The sequence below is a fragment of the Hyaena hyaena genome, unplaced genomic scaffold (genome assembly GCF_003009895.1).
Source record: "Hyaena hyaena isolate Hyena2069 unplaced genomic scaffold, ASM300989v1 scaffold_128, whole genome shotgun sequence".
NCBI classification, from domain to species: Eukaryota; Metazoa; Chordata; class Mammalia; order Carnivora; family Hyaenidae; genus Hyaena; species Hyaena hyaena.
This window is the reverse complement of record NW_024080760.1, coordinates 2,469,017-2,486,303: the sequence shown is the minus strand read 5'-3', so window position 1 is coordinate 2,486,303 and position 17,287 is coordinate 2,469,017. Positions and strand designations below refer to the sequence as shown.

At 38.3% G+C, this 17,287-nt stretch overlaps 1 protein-coding gene across 4 annotated transcripts in view; it reads right to left on the bottom strand.

Annotated features, from left to right (window-relative positions):
• Positions 1-17,287, bottom strand: part of TDRD1 (tudor domain containing 1) — a 49,309-nt gene that overhangs the window by 20,701 nt on the left and 11,321 nt on the right. For all 4 annotated transcript variants that reach the window (XM_039237568.1, XM_039237571.1, XM_039237569.1 and 1 more), the window contains exons 3-11: positions 15,823-15,872; positions 8,757-8,901; positions 6,476-6,581; positions 5,690-5,756; positions 4,425-4,541; positions 4,019-4,201; positions 3,365-3,508; positions 2,494-2,665; positions 1,344-1,427 (exon numbers count right to left, since the gene is read on the bottom strand). In XM_039237568.1, coding sequence (XP_039093499.1) covers positions 1,344-1,427; positions 2,494-2,665; positions 3,365-3,508; positions 4,019-4,201; positions 4,425-4,541; positions 5,690-5,756; positions 6,476-6,581; positions 8,757-8,901; positions 15,823-15,872 — 1,068 coding nt within the window. The remainder of the gene's footprint in view (positions 1-1,343; positions 1,428-2,493; positions 2,666-3,364; positions 3,509-4,018; positions 4,202-4,424; positions 4,542-5,689; positions 5,757-6,475; positions 6,582-8,756; positions 8,902-15,822; positions 15,873-17,287) is intronic.

The following is a 17,287-nucleotide window of genomic DNA, read 5'->3' as shown; positions in this document are numbered from 1 at the left end:
TCTAGAAGCATCTGCCTTCCTATTGCTGTCAACTTCTTCCCCATCCTCTATCCACCCTCTTATCATGGTTCCTCACTTGATGTTGCAGGCCCAGGTCAATCTCCCTATTTTTTCCTCACTCTACACTCTAAGATACCACCAACACTTATGGTTTCAACCGTGACTGCCATTAGGCCAGTGTTTGGTTTTCTCCTCCAGATGGCAAAGAATTACTGAAAGCTTTTCAGCAGAGCTGTCACACCAAGATTTGTGTTTTAGGGATATCATAGAGACAGTACTGTAAGAATATAGATGGGAGACAAAAGGTAAAGTCACAAGGTTGTTGCAATTGTCCTCAAATAGTAAGGATTCCTGAACTAGAAAAAGATTTTTTTAAAAAAGTCATATACAAACAATATTTAGGAAAAAACACCAATAAAGACTTGGCAAAGGACAGGAGGATTTAAAGATAAGTCAATTTGTGTATATGAAAGATGCATCCAATCACGGCACCATTAACCTGGCAATCACCTCTGGATGAATGAGCAAGAGACATACTTCATGGTCTCCAAAGTAATTTGTAAAGGAACAAAGTGAAGGCGAAAACACTGCAATAAACAATACATAAAACGAGGCAGTGAGAAAAGTGCCAGCAGCAAAACTTCTTGGTTCTCTTATTATACTAAATGGAATGCCACATACATAATTAAACTAGAAGTAAAAAAATTTAAGAAGACATAACATCTTATCAGAACAGAATGTTATATCACTATTTATTATTTCTAAAATACCCAAATAAACTTGGAAGAAAAATTAAACTAAAGAAATGTTAGCTAAAATCCTTCAACTCAAAGTGTCATGATACTGAGTACTTTAAAATTCCTAAAAATTAAAAAAAACTTTTTTTTTTTTTTTTTGAGAGAGCAAGAGAGAGAGACAGGGTGTGAGCAGAGGAGGGGCAGAGAGAGAGAGAGGGAGACATAGAATCCCAAGCAGGCTTCAGGTTCCAGGCTGACAGCACAGAGTCTGACACGGGCCTTGAACTCACAAATTGTGAGCTGAAGTTGGACACTTAATTGACTGAGCCACCCAAGAGCCCCTAGTGCTGTAAAAATTTTTGATAATCATGTCAAAGATTAATCTGGAAGATGGAAGGAAAACAGGCATGGAAGACTGAGATTAGACAGAATGTACTACTAAATAAAAAAGCATCACCTTTCTTATATAAATTTCAAAGAATGGTTATCACTTCCATTAAATCGGACAGCGCAACAGGTCTGCCCTTTTTTGTTGTTGTTGTTCAGTATAGAAGATATTTTTCAGTACCCAGAGTCACTAGACTGTATATTAATCTGTATACTCACTTGGATCTGCACTTTGCTTCTTAGAATTTTGTCCTTTGGGTAAGCCATATCCCATTTCTATGAGCACATCATCTAAGAGTTTTCCTAAAAATGATTAAGAAAATATACCTCCATTGATATATTATACCAAGTAATAGGAGAAAGGTATAAATACAAATGAGTTACAATCATGTGATCTAGAGATTATAGCTATTAATACACTTGTACGTGCAAAATATAGTTTCCAATGCTCAGCCCTAAAAATTGAGGCAAAATTCCCATTATCACTTGGCAGAAAATCTAGTAAACTATTTCACCTCAAAATTCTGGATAATATGAAAGATTTAGTTACCACCTCACTGGTATGCTTAGTATGGCCGCCATTTTTGAGAAAAAAATAAATTTCATGTTAAAATAGGACTACTTTTTCTCAAAGTATGGCTGAAACAAGGGTTGGCCAGCATGATACAAACTTCAAGTTCCTTGAAATAACATCCAGAAGCCTAGGTCGTTAACACCAAACATACACAGCAAAGAAAGAAAATAGATTTTATACTTAATTTCACAACAGGATTAAATGAGTTTTCTACCAAGTCACCAAGTGATGCTGGGTCTCTATAAGTAGAAAGATAACTTTTAATAACTTGAAACGGAGAGGCAATTTTGAGCACACTATAAGAAGTCACTTTTCAAAGACACAGAAAGCCAGCAGAGACGAACAGGATTCCAAGGTGTTTCCATTTAGTACCCCACTTACACGCTAGCCACTCACCGTCTCAACACTAACCCAGTGCAGTTCTGCAAAGGTTGTTCAAGGAAAAAGCACTCATGAGACAAGCATGGACAAATTCATAAATAAATTCTTAAATTTTTCTCAATAAATGATTAGACATCATGAATAGAGATCATAATGGCTGCATCAAAAGGATAACACAGTTATCCCCACACTAAGTCTAGATATAGCCTTTTCACCCACCCACGTCTATGAATGTTGACAAACTGCCAACCACAAGAACAGGCCAAAGCCATCTTTTCAACGCAACCTGAATGACTTCCGAGCGAGCAGGGTTTTACTACTTGGCCTCACTTTGTGTTTCTATTTCTTCTCTGTGTAACAAGACTAAATAACATATTAAGTGCTACATCTAAAAAAGAAAGATTTAGATCTTACCTGAGCTTGACAGCATTACATCCACAGCAAAAGTAACCACCTCCTCTTTTAAGATGTCGACAATCTTTATAGAGCAGTACTGCTCCATTAACAGCGATTTAACAGTTTTGATACATTCATTGCTCCAATTCCCCTCTGTTGGCATAACACTGGCCACAAAGCACTTTATGGCCTGAAAGATTTTATGTAAGTTACTAAAAAAAATTACCATCTGAAAATGACTTTTTCTAATTTAATGTGAATATAATTTCTGCTGAAAATTTATTAGAAATTTTTAAAAACTAACCAATTTTATGTATAATTACTTGTCTCTCATAGTACTCTAACCCACAGTGCTTTTAAAGGATAATAATTATCCCTCATATACACATAAATTCAGGCTGCCTCCAGACAATGCAATAAATATAGAAATGATCATTTTAGGGGCCCCTGGAGTGGCTCAGTCAGTTAAGTGTCCAACTCTTGATTTTGGCTCAGGCCATGATCTTACAGTGATAAGATTGAGCCCCGCGATGGGCTCTGTGGTAGGTGTGAAACCTGCTTAAGATCCTCTCTCTCCCTCCCCAAGACCCCTCCCCTGATTATGCTCTCTTAAAAAAAAAAAAAAAATCACTTTAAAAGACCAGATGGATAAGATGTCCCTAAAAATGCTGTTTCTCATCTAAGTACTTAACTAAATAACGCCTATTAAACGGAGCCAAGAATGCCAATGATTGTTTATCTATGTAGTAAAAGATGAAAAATATACCAAAAGGTACTTTTTCATAATAACCATCACAGCATAGAATAAGAAAATACTGTGCCCATCAAAATATTTTTAAAAAGCTCCTTTGGGACACTGTTGGAAATTTAGAAAATGAAAAAGACTCACACATGGAGGAAATAAGTCAATGTTTCTATTTAGTTGGTGAATTCTGTTTACTGGAAGTATTTCTTCATTTCCATAATCAATATATAAGACTTGTGCCTTCTTCTGCAGCATATCAACATCTTGTATTACTACTCTGTTCCAGGTCTGAAAGTGTAATAGAGTGGTGCTCTGCTTCAAAACAGCATTTCATAATCCTACACTTAAAAACTCTCAGCCAGGCTACAGAACACACAAAGGGAAGGCCAGTGCTCTGGTGAGGCACTTGCTAAGTTAATTTTCTAGGAATCTGGCTAAGAAACCCCTAAATTTGTCGATTTAAGGGACTTTAATATGCACAACCATTCCCCGGTTATTCTAGCCCACAAGACACTAAGACACACAAATGCCTCAGCTACAAAAATAAACACAAGCTCCAGGACTCACAATCACTGTGTAACTGGCAACTGAGGAGCCTGTGAACAGAGCAGGAGGGAGCAAGGGCACGAAGGAGGTCACCTGACACACCTGCAGTACTGACCGAGGAGGAGAAACAGGAGTGTGACCAGAGCCTCTTGCTAAGCCATCAAATACATTATTAAAAGCTCTGGTGTCAAGTTCATATGAGCAAAGTAAAGTAAAACATCTTGTTAAATAATTCATTTCATTGGGGGTTACCTGATCAACAGTATACTTGGCAACACAAACTTCCCCCTTAACAGGAATATAATCCTCTTCATGTGCCACGTTCGCACAGGCTTCCTTTAAGCGTGCAGAAAGCTGGTTCATGTATTCTAAAACTTCTGAAGAATATAACTGCACATAAAAGTCACTCGGGTGCTTGAATTCAGTAACTGTACCCTTTCAAAGACAGAAAAGGTGCAGTAATTCACTGAGAACACAAGCAAATATGAATTTCTTAAGTTTTATTACAAAACTTTAGAAAGGTATTACAGTTTTTGCACTCTACCAATTTCATCAGTTATATATTGTAGCTATCTTATAAATTCAAACTGAAAACAGGAATCAAGGAATAAAAATCTATAGTTCTTTGGATCTCTGCCTAGATAAATTAAACAAATACCTTTATTTCCATGGTTTTCCTGAGTTGCAGACTTCTTAAATCAGAAAACATTATCTTATCAGCACTACTGGCTGCACTAATGGCTATTTCTTTAGTAACTCCAAGAGGGTAGTCACCCTGGGTTAAAAAAGAGAGAGAAAAGAAAGAAACATAAGCTTGCTTGCATAAGCACATGTGTCAGTGATACTGTGGCCACTATTTGCTAGAATTGAGGCAAAAATAGCCTCTCAGGCTTGAACAAGAAGAGTAGAGAAACGGTGTGCACTTTCAAGACCCAATGAAACGCACTGTCTATAGGCCGCATACAAAGCACCGGGATCACTTAAGAATCAGGCCATAATGGGACGCCTGCGGGGCTCAGTTGGCTAAGCACCTGACTTTGGCTCATGTCATGATCTCATGGTTTGTGGGTTCAAGTCCTGCATCAGGCTCTGTGCTGACAGCTCAGAACCTGAAACCTGCTTCATATTCTGTGTCTCCCTCTCTCTTTGCCCCTCCCCTCTCTCTCTCTCTCAAAAATAAGCAAACATTAAAAAAAAAAAAAAATCAGGCCATAATGGTGATGATAATGTTGAGTTTATATAATAAAAAGAGGGAGTTCATGTTTTAAGTTTGTATGTGTTCACATTTTATAGGAATGAATTTTGAGGAAGTCAGATTTTTTTTTTTTTTTTTAGTAGAAGCTAGGACCAGCTAGAGAATGCTGAAAATCATCTACTGACATGAACTGGACACTATTAGTATTTTTCAGATTACGAATGATTTAGCCCATGGAGTTATCTAAATGAAAGAGTAGTATTAGAGAAAAAATGCTCCTCTGGTAGCAGAGCCCTGCATCAGGACTCTGTACACAGAGCCAGGACCACGGGCATGCAGGGGCTCTCTTGAGAGCCCAGATGAATTTACACAGAGACACAGCCTTCCCAAGTCCTTCTGGGAAAAGAGCTGGGCACACACAATGCTCAAAGACTCCCAACAGTCACCCGATCGACCATGAAGATGTACACATTTACTCAACAATAAACTTTTGTTTTTAAATCAACACTGGTGCAGGGCACCTGTCTGGCTCAGTCAGTAGAACACGTGACTCTTAATCTCAGGGTCATGGGTTCAAGCCCCTTGGTGCCTCACTGCGGATGGAGACCATTTAAAAATAAACGCTGGCAAAATGAAGAAATAAGGGGTAAGTATTTTATTAGGCTTAAGCCCTCTTAATTCAATAAAAGGCAGTAATTCAAAGTTTAAAGGCAAAAGGTTTATCATACCTCATTTTTTTTCACTTCCATGTTCTTAGTTTCAAAAGGTGATTTACTATCTTCATGTTTGTGGAAACTGAAATAAAGCAGCTGATTATAATACTTCCAGTACAGAGCCAATTAAGAGTAGGGGCCACAAAGACGTTAAACGCTCAATCAACAAAATCCAGAAAGGGAAAAACAGCTTCTTCCAGAGAGAATCGCAGTAGTAACAAAGCCAAATAGTCCAAGGCCAGCAGTGCAATGGTCTACCCTGTACACAGGCTTGCGACCTCTTTCAAAGCCACCTAATTAAAGGGATATATACAGCCACGATCTCCAAGCCCCAGCTTCCTCATCTGCAAAATGGAGATAATCCTTACACGACCTCAACAGTTTCGAGGATCAAATGAGCTCATAGATGTGAAACTGCTTTGTAAACTGGTAAATAACATGCCAGTAGGATTTTTGTATTTTAAAATCACAATTCAAGAGGCACTGTGAGAGCTCTACCTTAGCAAAATTCAGGAAAGAAGACATGAATAAAAGTAAGGCATTCTAAAGCTCTCATTACAAATATTAACTCACTTTAAGTCCTAACTCTAAATACGTACCATCTAATAAAATTATATTCATGAAAACTCAGTCCTAAGTTTATAAGCCTGTTCATTTCAGATTTGCTTTTATGTTTTTATGTTATACTTCAATAAAAAGTAACTTCTACATAGTTATTGCCTGCTTATCTCTTTTGATCCTTAAGCTATCAAAACAACAACAACCCACCATACTTTAAATGAATAAGAAAACAATGCTTACCTCTGTTGAACAGGTTTGCACACAATGCTGTGTGCGGACCAGTCCCTTCTCTGGCAGGCTGTGGAACAATAGTACGTCTGCTTGCACTGTGAACACCTCAACGATCCTACAGAACACACCCCATAACATCGCCAGAGTTTTATTCCAAGTATTTGTTACTGAGAGCAAGACATTTTCAAAGGCCAGACATATCAAACACATTCTATTAATCACATCCCTACTTTCTCTCCCTCCTATTCCCTCCCTCCCCCTCTCTCTCTCCAAACAAAACAAAACTACCCCAGGGGCACCTGGGTGGCTCAGTAACTTAAGTGTCTGACTTCGGGTCAGGTCACAATCTCATAGTTCGTGAGTTCAAGCCCCATGCCAGGCTCTGTGCTGACAGCTCAGAGCCTGGAGCCTGCTTCAGTTTCTGTGTCTCCCTCTGTCTCTGCCCCTCCCCCACTCATGTGCTTGTGTGCGCACGCTCGCGCTCTCTCTCTCAAAAAAAATAAACAAAAAAATTTTTAAAAGATTACTTGAAAAGATTATGCTGTTTATGATTAGGTGTTAAGATTAAACTTACAAATCCCTCTCAAATTGCAAATAGGAATGCAAAGATGAAAATGAGAGGGAGGCAGACTGAAAATATAACTGTCTTTCCTAAAGTAGAGCCCAGAACACCCATTTTAAAAGGAACAAAGGAAACAGAAAATGTATGGCAATGAGAACATGCTGGTCCAAGCAGACTGACATGGCTTATTACCCTGTGCCATTGAAAAACCACAAAACAAAAACTAATGAAGAGAATCGCACCCAGAAAAACTCAGGAAGTTTTTTTAAAGTATTCAAAATTCCTGTTAGTGGGGCACCTGGGTGGCGCCGTCGGTTAAGCATCCAGCTCTTGATTTTGGCTCAGGTCATAATCTCATGGTTTGTGAGTTCAAGCCTCGCATCAGGCTCTGTGCTGATGGCACGCAGTCTGCTTAGAATTCTCTCCCCCGCCTCCCCGCCGCTCCTCCCCAACTCATGCTCCCTCTAATAAACTTAAAAAAATTTTTTTAAATCCTTTAAGTGTACAGACAGAAAAAACCATGTTATCTAAAAAAATCAAGACAAAACAAAGAAACAACAACAAATCCAGGCTGACTTTGAATGCTTCTTCTCTAAAAGAGATAGAAAAAAAAACAAAGGAGTTAAATATCCAAATAGCCAGTAAGCACATGAAACACAGCTCACTGATCACGGGGGAAATGCAAGCTAAAACCACAATGAGAGGCCTCTATACACCCACGAGAAGAGCTAGGATTGAAAAGACTGGCACCACCACATGACAAAGATGTGAAGCAACCAGAACTCAGTACCACTAGGAACATAAAATGGGACACCTACTTTGGAAAATGGTTTGGCTGTTTCCTCTCAAGTTCAACTCAGCAGTTGTATTTCTACGTATGTACCCAAGAGAGATGAAAACCTGTGCTTGCACAAGGACTTGTGCAAAAATATGGAGACAGTTCTACTCATAACAGCCAAAAGCTAAACACAAGCAAAATGTTCAACAAAAATCCAGTGATATAATCATACAAATACTACTTAACAGAAATTAATGTAAATAGAAGAATGTATATTAATCTCAAAAATATTATCCTAAATGAAAAAAAAAAGCTTTACACAAGAATCAATACCATAAGATTCCATTTATATGAAATTCACAAACTGGAAAATGACCTTATGGTTCAAGAACACCTGTGGTTGCCTCTAGCGGTACAGAGGCTGGAAGAGGCTATGAGAGAACTTTCTAAGAAGATGGAAATATTCTATATCCTGATAGGATGTGAGTTTGTGCAAGGCCATATTATCACAAACAAAACTACAGAAAATAATAGGTAGAAGCATCAAGAGGGGAAAGGTATGGATGAACAGGAACTAAGATGCTGGTAGCTGCTGAAGCTGATATGGGCACACAGTGCACACATGTACACATACACACACCCCTCTGTTTATACTGGATAAATTTCGAACTTTCAATAATAAAAATATTTTTCAGGGGTGCCTGGGTGGCTCAGTCAGCTGAGTGTCTAACTCTTGATTTCAGCTCTGGTTGTGAACTGATCAGCTTCTATCTAGATCACATGAGATTGAGCCCCGCACCAGGCAATGTGCTGAGCATGGGGCCTGCTTAAGGTTCATTTATCCTCTCTCTCTCTCCACGCGCTTATTCACTCCCCTGCTCGTGCTCCAATATAGATTTTTTTCAAATATGTGAAAAAATAATCCAGACACCGGAGGGAAACGTGCTTACCAAACAGGCCACAGCGATGGCAAGTTGTTGACCGAAGAGGAGGTCCTAAGGAGCTGAAGAGTGCTGAATTATTTATGGACAAGGAATTTTCAACCAACTTGTGTATTTTTTTTGACTTTGCAGGAGGCACATTATTGCTAGGCTTCTATTAAGAAAAGAGAATGGCAATATTAAAACTTGGTAGTAGTTTTTTTAATACTGTATTTGGGATTTCCTCTTCTGGAAAGATAAAGTAGATGTACTTTTACCTATTCCTCCCATTAAGTACAACTAAAAAACCCTGGACATTTAGGTAAATAAACGTAAGCTGACTCTGAAAGAAGGCAGAAGACAGGCTAGGAAACTTGGGACCCAGAGAACAAGGCAACGAGTTTCTTAGGTTTTCCTTTTGTTGCCTCACAGATCCCAGACAGGGTGCTGGAGAAGCCAGGACCCAGAAATGCCAAATGGTACAAACAACAAAAGCCCCAACAAAAAGTCTGCTCTCTCTAACCACAAGACTAGGAAACAGGTAGCACAGCAACACAGAAAGCTTTAATCAGTAACTGCTCTACCCTAAACAAACCCCACAGAAAAAAGCTGTGGCCCTGTTCTAGACTAGGGAGCTGGCACTTCACCGCTGGAGTCTCCCCATGAAGACCATGAGGCGAACGTGGACTTCTACCTGGCAGGTATGAATGTTCCTCTCCCCCGACCACCATTATTGGGGTGGTGGAAGAGGAGGCCTTGTGGATAATGAGGACTTTTCACCACCATTCAACAGTAAGGAGTGCCTTCAAACCATCCCACCACCTCCAACCACCCCCCCACCCCATCCCACCTACTCTCTTCCCACTCTACCTGACAGTAGAGGCACTGTCAGTCAAGAGGCACTCATCACTCCCAGCCAGGAAGGAGGTATCACATAAGGCCGACGAGGAATCAGAACTCCCACCCTCACCCAGAAGTAAGAAAGAGCAGCCCCTTGAGTGTCAACAGAGGCTGAATAGGGAACTGGACATCTACTCCCATCTGGTAGTACCCACCTTCCTCTGTGGCAGAGGAAGCCAGCTAAAACAAAGTTTAAATAAGATACAGCATTTCATTAACATAATGCTCCACTGTTCCAGGTTCAATAGAAAATACCTTGTCATACTAACAGGAAAATCACAACTAAATGGGGAAAGAAAAGATGTCAACATCAAAATGACAGAGAAGTTTATTTGACAAAGATTTTAAAGCAGCCATAAGTAATAAGCAATTATGAGCACACTTGAAATAAATGAAGAGTCTCAGCAAAGAAACAGAAGACATAAGGAAGAAAATGGAAGTTTTACAACTGAAGAGTAAAATAAAAATTTAAAATGCAATTAGCAGAATGGAGGGAACAGAGGCAAAAATCAGTAAACTTGAAAACTGAACAACAGAAAATGCCTAATCTGAACATTAGAGAAAAAACCTAGTGGAGGAAAAAAACTAAAATTAACAGAGTCTCAAAGACCTCTGGGACTGTGACAAAATATCTAACATTCATGTCTTCAGAGTCCCAGAAGGAGAGGAGAAAGTAGGCAGAACTGAACAAAGTCCTGGGGTACCTGGGTGGGTCAGTTGGTTAAGCGTCTGACTTCAGCTCAGTTCATGATCTCACGGTTAGTGGGTTTGAGCCCCATGTCTGGCTCTAAGCTGTCTTTAGATTCTGTCTCCCTCTCTCTCTGCCTGTCCACCCCCTGCCATGCTCTGCCTCTCAAAAATAAACAATTAGGGGCACCTGGGTGGCTCAGTTGGTTAACCATATGACTTTGGCTCAGGTCAGTATCTCACGGTTCATGGGTTTGAGCCCCACGTTGGGCTCTCTGCTGACAGCTCAGAGCCTGGAGCCTATTTCAGATTATGTGTCTCCCTCTCTCTCTGATCCTCCCCTGCTCATGCTGTCTCTCTGTTTCAGAAATAAATAAATAAATAAATAAATAAATAAATAAATAACTGACTGAGCCACCCAGGCGCCCTTTAATTGTTAAGTGTCTGACTTTTGCTCAGATCATGATCTTGTGGTTTGGGAGTTCAAGCCCTGCATTGGGCTCTGTGTGGACAGCTCAGAGCCTAAAGCCTCCTTCAGATTCTGCATCTCCCCATCTCTCTCCTCTCCCATGCTCATGTTCTATCTCGGTCTCTCAATAAAAAACAAAACAAAAAAGTTAAAAAAAATAAACCATTAAAACTGAAGAAGTTCTCAAATTAAAAAAATGCCTCAAACTTATAAAATTTAGCAAAAGATAAATTTCCACAAAATCAAGAAGCTGAGCAAATTTCATGCCAAATCAAAGAAATCCACACAAAGACACATCTTACTCAAATTCTTCAACCTAAAGATAAAGAAAAAAAAGCTTAAAAGCAGAGAGAGGGAAAGGACATCTTACTTATGGGGAAAAAATAATTCAGAAGAGAATAGATTTCTTATCAGATACCATGGAGAACAGCAGGAAGTAGCACAACATGTCTGAAGCACTGAAAGAAAAAAGCCATGAGCCGAGAAACTTATCCAGGAAAAATATCCTGCAGAAAAGAAGAAATCAAGACCTTCTTTAATGAAAGAGAAGTAAGAATCTGTCACCCGCAGACCTACCCTGTAAGAATGCTGGCTAAAGGAAGTTCTCTAAACATACAGGAAATGATAAAGGAAAGAATGCTGGAACAAAAGGGAGAGAAGAACACATTAAACAAAAATACAGTAAGTACAACAGTCTTCTAGTCTTCTAGAATAGAAGCACCTGGGAAGCAAAATTAAACTGAAAACAGATTAGAACTTTGATAACCCTCCCTCAACAATGAACTTCTAAAGAACTCATGGGTCAAAGAAGTCCCAAAGGAAATAAGGAATGCTGAAAATAATGAAAATTATAATTAATCAAAATTTGTAGGACACAGTTAAAGTATTGCCAAGAGAGAAATTTATAGCACCAAGTTCACACGTTAGAAAAGAGGAAAAGTCTCAAATCAATAATCTAAATTCCCATCTTAAGAACCTAAAATATAAGAAAAGTCATGCTCAAAGCAAACAGAAGGAAACAAAGACAAGCAGAAATCAATGAAATTAAAAATAAAAATTTGGGGGAAATAGTAATGAAACTAAACCTAGTTCTTTGAAAAGATCAATAAAATTGATCTAACAAGACTGAAAACTAAACAAGACAGAAATTACCAATATCAGGAATGAAACAATGTAGATCTTACTATAGACCCTGAAGACATAAAAATGATAATGAAATACTTTGAACAACTCTACACATATAGATCTCATGATGGAGAAAGGACTGATTTTTCAAAAATCACAAATCACCACAATATGACATAATTTGAATACTCTTATAAATATTAAAGAAACAAATAATTTTAAAACTCCTAAAAAAGAAATCTTCATACTTAGCTGGTTTTTGCTGGAGAATACTACCAAATGTTTAAAGAATTAACACCAAAAAAAAAATTAAGTTAAATTAAATTTAAAAAAAAAAAAAGAATTAACACCAATCTATACAACCTTTTTCAGAAAGTTAACATTACCTTTATTTTACAACCATATAAAGACAGTAAAAAAAGAGAAAATTACAAACATTGCTCATAAAAACAGACGTAAAAACCCTTCTCAAAATGGTAATTCAGCAATATAGAAAAATAATTCTATATCATGACAAAGTGGAGTTTATTCCAGGGATGTAAGGCTGGTTACATTTATTTTCTTTGAGAGAAAGAGTACACACACAGAAGAGTGACATGGGCGGGGGGTGGGGTGGGGTTGGTGGAGCTAGAAAGGCTTAAGCAGGCTCCATGCCCAGTGCCCAGCCCAATACGGGGCTCGATTTCATGACCCATGTCATGACCCACCCTGAGATGATGACCTCATGACCGGGGCCAAAATCATGAGTTGGATGTTTAACTGACTGAGCCACCCAGGTGCCCCAAGGAATTTTTTTTTTTTTTTTTTTTTTTTCAAATAGTTTGTCAAATTAGTTTCCACATAACACTCAGTGCTCATCCCCATAAGTGTCCTCCTCCATGCCCATCCCTCCTCCCCCCCACATCCATCAGTCCTCAGTTTTTGTCAGCATTCAAGAGTCTCTCATGGTTTGCCTCTCTCCCTTTCCCCCACCATTTCCCCCTTTCTTCTCCCCCTTGTTCCTCCGTCAAGTTCCTCCTAATCCTCCTATATGTGCAAACCCTAAGGAATATTTTAAAACATCAATGAAATCCACCAAATTAACAGATTAATGGGCCAATTATCAATGAATGAAGAAAAAACATTTAGAAAAACTCCACACCGGGGCACTTGAGTGGCTCAGTCAGTTAAGGGTCTGACTTCAGCTCAGGTCCCATGTCATATATGGCTCCTGGGCTGGAGACTATATCCCATGCTCTGTCCCCTCTGAAGCCCTGCTTTGGATCCTCGGTCTGTAGGTCTCTCTCTCTCTCTCTCTCTCTCTCTCTCTCTCAAAATTAGGCATTTTTAAAAAATAAAAACTCAACACTGATTCATGATAAAAACTATCAAAAAAGTAGAAATAGAAAATTTCATCAACTTGATAAGGCTCATCTACAAAAACCCTACAGCTAACAGCTAACATATTATACTTAATAGTGAAAGACTCAATGCTCCCACTGAGTTTGGAAATAAAGCAAGGTATCTGTCACCGCTTTTATTCGACACAGTTCTAGACATTCTAGCCAGTGAAATAAAGCAAAAAATATATATATTTAAAAGAAATAAAACTGTTCCTATTTGCAGAGATACAACTGCCTATATAAAAAATACCAAGGTATCTACAAAAAAATCCCTAGAGTTAAGTGACTTCAGCAAAGTCACAGGACACAAGAGAAACATCCAAAACCATATTTATATATATTAGCAATGAACATGATGACACATGGAAATAAAAAAATATAATAGCATTTATAATCACTAAAAAAAGATACCTAGGTATAAATATAACGACATGCACACAGAATTTATTAGCTGAAAACCATAAAGTGAAAGAAACCAAAAAAGATCTAAGTAAAAATGAAAAGAGATTACGTTCATGGACTGGAAGATTCAACACAACAAAGGTACCAATAATCTTTAAATTGATATACAGGTTTAATGCAATTCCTATCAAAATCTCAGCAAGACTTTTTGCAGATATGGACAAGATTATTCTAGGATGTAAATGGAAGGCATATGAATTATATACAAGCCAAAACTGTCTTGGGGGAAAAAAAAAAGTGGGGCACCTGGGTGGCTCAATCAGTTAAGTGTCCAACTTCAGCTCAGGTCATGATCTCACAGCTCATGGGTGCTGACAGCTCAGAGCCTGGAGCCTGCTTTTCTGTGTCTCTTTCTCTCTCTGTGTACCCCACCCCCGGCCCGGCTCATGCTCTGTAGGTGTGTCTCTTTCTCAAAAATAACATTAAAAAAAAAAAAAAAAGTGGGAGGAATCACAGTACCCAACTTCAAGACTTTCTACATAGCTCCCGTACTGTGTGGTGTTGTTGGAAGGATATATAGATAGGTCAATGGAAAAAAATAGAAACTCCAGAATAGATCCACACAAATATACCCAACTAAATTTTGATACAAGTGCAAAAACAATTCAGTAGAAAAAACACATCATTTTCAACAGTGCTAGAGAAATTAGGAATCAAAATGAAAAATTCAGCCTTGACCCAAGTCTCACAACTGTTACAAGTGTAACTCAAAATGGACCACAAATCTAAATGTAAAACTATAAAAGTTTCTGGGGGGGGGGGGGAACCAGAATTTTCTGGAGCTGAAGTAGCACAGAGTTTCTAGACTGGATACCAAAAACATAATCCATAAAAGGAAAAATAGATTAGAACATCACTAAAATTAAAAACTTTTGCTCTGCTAAACACTCTGGTAAGAGAATGAAAAGAGAAGATACACACTGGGAGAAAACATTTGTGAGTCAGATTTGACAAGACTAGAAACTGGGATACATAAAGAACTTTCAAAACTCAGCAGTTTAAAAACTCAACAACCCATATTTGAAAATGAATACAAGATATGAATAAACACTTCGCCAAAAAGGATATACACATGGTCAATCTGTTATCATTAGCCATAAGGGGGTACACAAAACCACAATGAAATATCACCACACACCTATGAGAATGGGGACAATAAAAATACCACCACCACTGAAAGCTGGTGGTGATGCTGGATGCAGATTTTCTCTGTGGGAACGTGTAATAGTATGGCTATGCTAGAAAATGCTTTAGTGGTTTCTTAAACTCAGTATGTGATACTATATGACCCAGAAACTGCACTCCTAGGCATTTATCCCAGAGCAAAAATAAACAAAAACAAAACACTTCTGTTCAAATAAACCTTGCATATGAATATTTAGAACAGTTTTAGCTGAAAGAGTCAAAAACTGGAAACAATGCAGATGAACTTCAACCTATGAATGTTAAACCATGCACTACTACTCAGCAATAAAAACACAACTATTGATACAACAGCCTAGGTGAATCTCCAGAGAATTATGCTGAGTGAAAATATCCAATCCCAAGAGGTGACATATTGTAGGACTCCATTTATGCAATATCCTCGAAATGACAAAATTGTGGATGTGGAATAGATATAGTGGCTTCCACAGATTAAGGAGGTGGTAAGGGCAAGAGAGAAATGGATAGGGCTATAAAAAAAAAAAAAGCACACAGGCAATGATGGAAATGTTCTGTTTCTTGACTGCATCACTGTCAATCTCCTAGTCATATTGTACAAAGTTCTGCAGCAAGTTAGCAAGTTACCACAGGGGAAAAATGGGGAAACAGCTTCTCAAGATCTGTATTATTTCTGCAGGTCAATTGCAGAGTTGCATTTACAACTGCATGACAATCTACAATTACCTAAAAAGAAAGAACTGTTTTTAAAAGGTACTAGGTTAAAGAAGTGTAAGCTTGACCTTGACTAGTATCTGAAAATTGAGTAATTCTTCATTAACACAATACAAAGTTTGTTTAAAATCTTTACCCAAAAACACAAAATAGAAAAAAAGAAAAAAAAAAAAAAGCCTTACATTACACTACTTACTTCTTTGGGTGGTGAATTGTTTCCAACATGTAATGGTGACACTGAGTTTCCTAGAGAGGGAAAACATAAAATCCAAACATTATTTTATTTCTAGAAATGTACAATACCATAATTAGATATTCAAGTAATAAAACTATACCATAATAGCCTTAAAGCTACACTACAAATAAGCAATCCTACTTTTTCCTAATGATAAATAAGGTTTGTCTGAAACTTCCTTAAATACCACTCTTCTTTACTGTGAACTTTTCTCCATTCACTAAGGCAGCAGTTCTCAGACATTTCTGAATCCTGGACTCAGTAACACACTTAGAAATGACAGAGAACCTCAAGGAGATTTTGTTTATATCTGTCACTATTTACTCACATCTGTCACTATTTACTAATGTTAGAAATTAAGGGGTTCCTGCCCTCCTACACTGTTGGTGGGAATGTAAACTGGTACAGCCCCTCTGGAAAACAGTGTGGAGGTTCCTCAGGAAACTAACAATAGAACTCCCCTATGACCCAGCAATAGCACTGCTAGGAATTTACCCAAGGGATACAGAAATGCTGAGGCACAGGAGCACATGTACCCCAATGTTCATAGCAGCACTCTCCACAATAGCTAAAACATGGAAAGAGCCTAAGTGTCCATCAACAGATGAACGGATCAAGAAGATGGGGTTTATCTATACCATGGAATACTACATGGCAATGAGAAAGAATGAAATCTGGCCATGTGTAGCAACATGGATGGACCTTGAGGGTGTTATGCTGAGCGAAATAAGTCAGGCAGAGAAGGACAAATATCATATGTGTGCACGTATAGGAGGATTAGGAGGAACTTGACGGAGGAACAAGGGGGAGAAGAAGGGGGGAAATGGTGGGGGAAAGGGAGAGAGGCAAACCATGAGAGACTCTTGAATGCTGACAAAAACTGAGGACTGATGGATGTGGGGGGGAGGGGGGGGATGGGCATAGAGGAGGACACTTATGGGGATGAGCACTGAGTGTTATGTGGAAACTAATTTGACAATAAACTATTTGTAAAAAAAATAAAATGCTTAATAAAAAAAAAAGAAATTAAGGGGTGCCTGGCTGGTTCAATCAATAAAGCATGTGACTCTTGATCTCAGGGTCACGAGTTGAAGCTCCACATTGGTTGTAAAGCTCTCTCAGAAAAAAAAAAAAAAAAAAAGTTAAAAAAAATTAAAATTAGAAATTTTAAACTTTTAAAATTAAACTAAAAACATTTAAAAATAAATTCATTACATGTACATATGGTTTTTATTTTTAAGGCAACTAGATTTTCTTTTCTTATTTCTGAGAAAGAGAGAGAGACAGTGTGAGCAGTGGAGGGTCAGAGAGAAAGGGAGACACAAAATCTGAGACAAGCTCCAGGCTCTGAGCTGTCAGCACGCGGGGCTCGAACCCACGAACCGTGAAATCATGACCTGAGCCAAAGTCGGATGCTTAACAGACT